The 6,942-nt window shown below is 40.1% G+C and overlaps 1 protein-coding gene across 1 annotated transcript; it reads left to right on the forward strand.

Moving 5' to 3' along the window:
* The first annotated feature begins 3,010 nt into the window (after nt 1-3,010).
* Nucleotides 3,011-6,793, forward strand: hrh3 (histamine receptor H3). The gene is made up of 3 exons (XM_026267842.1): nt 3,011-3,671; nt 3,753-3,919; nt 5,153-6,793. Exons 1-3 carry the CDS (start codon nt 3,290-3,292, stop codon nt 6,062-6,064), a joined length of 1,461 nt encoding a protein of 486 aa, XP_026123627.1. The 5' UTR covers nt 3,011-3,289; the 3' UTR covers nt 6,065-6,793.
* Nucleotides 6,794-6,942: the final 149 nt, after the last annotated feature.

Here is a 6,942-nt window from a genome sequence, read left to right on the forward strand (position 1 = left end):
GCCTTTAATGATCATATGAGGGTAAAGCTTGTACAATCAGAATGAAACAAAACCTCTTACAGAAGGAAGATAAAGGACTGACTAATTGAGAAAAAAGTGAAGTATGGAGCAGTAGGAGGGAACCTAGAAATGACTAACATTCAGTAGGTTCCTCACAAGCCCTCTTGTGATTCACCACTCCATTTCTCTACAACCACTCTCCACCCTTACGTGCAATTACCCTGCACCTCCATCTCCCCAGAACCACACTCGCCTATAGCTACAGCCCCTAAAAGCAAGTCCTGCAACCCACGTACTGTAGCTGCCAATCTCCCAACACCTCCCCCATAAGCACCAGCAGTGCTAACATCCTCCAAGCCAAACCGAACATACCGACCTCAATGCTGTAGTTATCCCCGCTGGTTACAAAACGTTGAGGCAGAGTACAGAGGACTTTGTGGAGTGGTAAGTGAAACGCCTTAAACAATGGCATAAACAACGGAACTGGTGTGGATTCAAGAGGAAAAACATTTAAACTATCCTTCGACTATAATGAGAATGATGTACATTTGCATTTGTTCCTTTAGCAGATGCTTTTATCTAAAGTAACTAATAAATGAGGAACATCACAAGCAATTTATGATGTAGAGATAACAGGATGTACAAATACGTTTTTAGTTAAGTGAAATTCACTTACGTGAAACAACGGTATGGAATTAATAAACATTGAAGCTTTCTATTGAAAGGGCCAGAGCAGACTTTAATTCTGCAATGAAACACAAAACAAATTGTATATCATGTGCACACTTTTAAATAAGTGTACTGTTAATATAAAATCATTTTCAGTATTGATTTGAAAAAAGTCTGTAAACCTAATGTAAAATGTCCTGGCAAAAAATTGATGGTACATTTTCTGTATTTCTTACATTTCTACATTTTTTCTTACAGTGCATAGAAGGGTGAACATGGCTTCTGTGCATTCAGAATAATGTTTTCAGAAACTTTTGTATTTGTGTGTGTGTCTTGTTGTGTAAATAGGGCTCTACTATTTCACTTCCATCCAAGTTGAGTAGAAAATGAAAATTTGCTTACCCTCAGGTCATCTAAGATGTAGGTGAGTTTGTTTCTTCACTTGAACATTTTTGAAGAAATGAAGCATTACATCACCAGTAGATTCTCTGCAGTGAATGGGTGCCGTCAGAATGAGAGTCCAAAGTGAAGGATTATTGCAATGTTTTTATCAGCTGTTTTATGTTTTTATCTCATTCTGATGGCACCCATTCACTGCAGAGGATCCAACATTGAACAAATGATGTAATACTAAATTTCTAAATGTATAAAAAGAAATTCAGATAAAAAAGGAGTTTGGGCAGAAATGGGCTTTTCTTTTTCTTTCTTTCATTTGTGAGAAGGATGCCTGCTTCCTGTAGGGAAATATGTGAAAGCCAAATGAAACTGATGAACAGGAAGACCAAAAACTTCAGCCTATAATTATGTGCTGCTTCCAACAGCGTCATGCATGTGATATGCCTATGATCCCCACTTCTTGCAATTAACATGAATTAGTGAGTGTTTGTGAATGAGTTGAAGAGAGAAAGAGCGAGCGAGTCTATGGTGATGTACTGTAAGTGGGTTGGAAGAGAACACATCTGTGACTGTTTGGCATAACACAAGCACCATGATTATGATTATCTGTTTTGGTGGATTCAAGTAGGTTTTGTACCATCTTGTTATTGTCTATATTCCCTTCATACCCAGATGTTTCTCAGTGATGGGCAAACAGAAGGCGAGCATTAACAATATTTTGGACATCTCAACTTTGCATCAGTGTGTTCCTGTTCATATTGTTCATTTCATTTCAGTTTCTTTTGTGTGTCATCTCTCAACACATCTGTACACAGCAATGTGCTTTGTGCAAGAATCTTTCACTTTCACGCTTTCATAAAGTCTCTCATTACTCTGTCACTGAAGGACCACAGGGCGTTTCACAGATATGCTTTTGTGCTTTTCAAAGACAACAATAATGGAACTGCAGATCCAGAAAGGAATATGACGAGTCACAATGTCCCAGGCCTACAAATGAGACGCTCACTCACAAAAGCTCAAATGCTCCCGATTTCTGCAATGGTCAGTCGGTTCATTCACCACAGACCATATTTACATTGTCTTTGCTTGCTGTTCTCTGACCTATAATATGATTTCACAAAAGGATGTCAGATAGGACTCAGACAGAATGATTAGACTCTGTTCAGAGACTGACTGACAAGAACTATTTTCTTAGAAGAGCATTATTTGAATACAAAGCTAAATGGTTTTATTGCACATTCAATTATTTATGCAATGGACATGCATAATTAAAAACAACAATGCACAGAGTTTCTGATGTGTTTTGAAAAATAAAATTAAAATAAAAAATAAGTCCAAAGTTCTCTACAGGAGCAGCTGTGTATTTTACATGCAGTTGCTCATTAGTCCTGGTGTGGCTTTCATTTCTCTTTAGTAGATTCTCAAGAGATGTGACATTTAAATCTCCATGCATTTATTTGACCTTCCTGGCTATTGATTTGAATACTTTGCAGTTCATTTCAGGCACGGTGTTTAATTATGAAAAAACTCAACCTGTCAGACATCACATTTTGGTTTTAGTGTTCCAGTGAGACAGCAAGAATTAATTGTCACCCACTATTTCAGATTCCTTTAGGCAAGTTATGACAGGGTAATCTCCCAAAGTAAACAATGCTTTTCGCAACAAAACCTGCTGTTGCTGTGTTTGGGGTAAGAATACGATGGATTGGAGTCTATTGATTGTATATTTTACCTCCCTGCGTGTCTAAGAATCAGTTAGTTTAGCTATTTTTCAGATGGCCAAGATTGGAAACAGATTAAACAACCAAGGCTAACAACCCATCTTATTAGGCTAGTTTAAGCTATTCCTATTTTCAACCGAGCAGGACACGTGAGATTTCGAATCACAGTTTGTGGGATTGATTTTTGATTTTTGCAAGTTAAATGAGGCATGTGTGGTGGGAGGTGGTGATGCAGCAAACTGAGCTGTTATCACAGAGATGCAGAACATCGATGACAACACAAGAGCTGGGCGTTTGACACTCTTAAGTAATCCTGGATGAACACTTCTAACGCAGTCACCGACATCAGACCGAGCAGAGTTAAATAAACAGCCAATGAACGCTCTGCTCCCGTCAGTATAAAAACCTGCGGTCCTCCGCGCCGCTCGCTGAACTGTGAATGAACAACTGACGGTCACGGTTGGGCGCACGGATGGCTCGGCTGCTTTTACGCGCAGACTGGAATGTATAATTGCTTGTTGACGGTGGAAAGCGGCGGCAACACCATGCAAACCTCTTTATTGTCCTCGGCACACGCTCCCGGGATACCTACAGCTGTTTCATTCATGTGGAAATCAGGAAATCCGCAGTCACCCAACTGGACTGGGCTGGAGAAAGAAAACGCGACGAGTCTCGGCGATTTGGACGCGTTTGAGAACAGGCGCGCGCAGTATGGCCAGTTCTCTCCATCCACCTCAATATTCCTAACTGTGCTTATGACACTGCTGGTGTTCGCCACCGTTCTCGGGAACGCGCTGGTCATTTTAGCTTTTGTGGTGGAGAAAAGTTTGCGCACACAAGGCAACTTTTTCTTTTTAAATTTGGCCATCGCGGACTTTCTTGTCGGTGAGTGGCATTGATGACTGTTTGTATTTCTGCTTTGGTATGAAGTGTCCTTTAAGTGCATGTGTGTTTAATGGATTTCAGGTGGATTTTGCATTCCCGTGTATATTCCCTATGTCCTGACGGGTGAGTGGAGACTGGGCAGGGGTCTGTGTAAACTGTGGCTGGTGGTGGATTATATGCTGTGCACCGCCTCTGTCTTCAACATCGTGCTCATCAGTTTCGACAGGTTTCAGTCCGTCACTAAAGCGGTGAGTGCTGCGCAAACACACGGACTGGGCTGGTAATACAGTTTGATACTTTTCTTTGAAGAACGCCAAATTTGTCCAAATCTGTGTAGAGAATAACGGTCCAAACTGAGACTGAGCCACCATGAGTGACCACTGTCAGAAACCGCAACAAAATAAATGTAGCTACGCATTATCACCTCAGTTTTTACAGAGATGACTGAGCACAGAATAATAGCAGCACAGAGATAAGGAACACACTGAACCTATCTCTTTTCAATTTTGTATGAAAAGAAAAAAAGACACAGCTTTAGCACGATACGAGGGCGACAGCGTTTTCATTTTTGTGTCAACTATTGTCCTAAATGTTTCCACAGCACTGCATACAGTATAGATATATAATTTTATTGGTCCATTAAACGCACCTTTTATGTGGAAAAAACACTTGTTTTGAACATAAATTAACAAGATAACAAGTAAATTATAAATTATTATAAAATTATAGCTGCATAGACTACAATATCAGAATATTGATGGAGATAAGTAACCTAATGATACAGGTTTTATTACTATTAGAATGAAACGCTGAAAATGAGAAACGTCAATTTTGCATGTGGTCTCCACCTAAAAAAACGAGTCTAAACGGTTTCATTCAGGAGTCAGCTGGAGTAATGTTTGGACACATCCTCATGTACATAATAATTTGGACAGACACAATGAGTACAGACCTACAAATGCCAAACACACTTTACAATTCAACAATCACCTGTCAACATTTATTTATATCCTATTACACAGCAGCACACCAAAAGCGTGAACCCCCTTACTTCTGCCTCAGATATAAATGCAATGTGACATCCGTTTAATCATAAAATGTAATTATTTCATCTGGCAGCCAGGGGAAAGATATCTTATCTATCTATCTGTTACTTTGCCAAGTAAGACATGTTCCTGGATCAACTTTATTGTCCAAATATACAGACAATCCCTAGCCATAAACCTAAACTTGCCCATAATTTATTCCTAAAATCAGTGGGAATTGATAGCTGATAAGAAGAGTTTAGAAGCACCTAATTCTGGTTGTAAGCCAAAAACAGATATTTTCGGAAAAGTTATATCTCAATTCTGATTGGTTGATTGGAATGTTGTTCCAGGAACAACAAGGATGTTGATCCACGAACATGTTGTACTTGGTGAAATCATGCTCTAACTATCTATCTATCTATCTCAAAAATCAATGATACATCTGTGTTCCAGGTGAGTTACCGTTGCCAGAAGGGCATCACCAGAGAGGCCGTTTTGAAGATGCTCTGCGTGTGGCTGGCAGCGTTCCTTCTTTATGGTCCTGCTATTATCAGCTGGGAACACATCGCAGGAGGAAGTGTAGTGCCAGATGGAGAGTGCTATGCCGAATTTTACTTCAACTGGTATTTTCTGATGACTGCCTCCACTGTCGAGTTCTTCACACCTTTCATAAGCGTCACTTACTTCAACCTCAGCATTTACATCAACATCCGCAACAGATGCGCAGTGAGGGAAGAACAGCCCACTTATATCCGGCTTAGGAGCTTCAAGATGAGGCCGGTCGGAACCGGCGATGTACAGCGGGTGTTTTTTGTGAGGCCCGTCGAGGAAAGGGAGGTCGACTTGTCCTCAAGGCCAAGGTGCTGCCGGTTACCCTCTACCGCAAAGGTGTCTGCCGCAGAGTTTGGTAATGGCAGACAGACTAAACGAAGAGACAGCACGATCGCAGACTTGCCTCCTCTGCAGGTTGGAGACCGGATCCTGACATCCAGTGAGGCACAGTTTCATTACGTGGATCATTCGGCTGGATCACACAGACACCGTCCTGATATGGTTGCCAGTCTGGCCAGCCGCTTTCGCCTGTCTAGAGATAAAAAGGTGGCAAAGTCTCTAGCTGTAATAGTTTGTGTTTTTGGACTCTGTTGGGCGCCCTACACGCTGCTGATGATCATTCGGGCAGCCTGTCACGGTCAGTGCGTCCAGCACTACCTTTATGAGATCTCGTTCTGGCTGCTGTGGATAAACTCATCCATCAATCCAATCCTGTATCCTCTGTGCCACAGCAGCTTCAAAAGAGCCTTCAGCAAATTACTGTGTCCGAGCAAAACAAAAATTCAACCTCAGAACATGGACCAGAAGTATTAAATTTGAGGATGAGGATGTGACCGCATTTCCAAAGAGGGCTTTTCTTTTTTTTGTGCTTGTATCTAGCAGAACATTTTCTTTGTGCACATTGTGAGTAGACAGAGATATTTTATCTACATATTCAAACTCACATTTTTGTATGAAGTAGTGGCATAGCTATAGCACTTCCAAATTCAATGACGAACTATTGACCCGTTTCATAAATTATGTCTATATAACTGGAAGTGTCTAGTGCAGTGCCATGTTTGCCTTTGTATTTTTTTTCTTCATTTTTTCAAAATAAATTCTACTGGTGAAGTGATGATCATAATAGACTTTTATACCTCTGGAAACCACAGTCTGCAATGAAAACAATTGCGATGATATCTCAAACCATGCTGTTCGTGATAATTGTATACTGATTCTACATGACAGATGTACAGGGATTGCTGGCGAAGCCTGTAGTTCCCCTAGCAACTGTCGGACAGACTAAATGCAGAAAAAAAACATGACTCATTTCTTATAAGCATATCAAGATAACCAATTTATCCTGGAATATTTCAGGTCTGAACACTCATCTCTAATCAACGGAAATAAGATGCATTAAGATTCTGTTCAAACACAGAGATACAGAACAATAAATAAGAAAATTAACAGACAAATATACTTGCATGTATAAAATAACCAGGACAAATGTTTCTACAGGCATTCACTGGAAAATTAAGCTCCAATGCTTGCTTTTTTACAATCAATCAATCAATCAATCACCTTTATTTATATAGTGCTTTAAACAAAATACATTGCGTCAAAGCACTGAACAACATTCATTTGGAAAATAGTGTCTCAATAATGCAAAATGATAGTTAAAGGCAGTTCATCATTGAATTCAGTTATGTCAT

This window comes from Carassius auratus, chromosome 7 (assembly GCF_003368295.1).
Source record: "Carassius auratus strain Wakin chromosome 7, ASM336829v1, whole genome shotgun sequence".
NCBI lineage: Eukaryota > Metazoa > Chordata > Actinopteri > Cypriniformes > Cyprinidae > Carassius > Carassius auratus.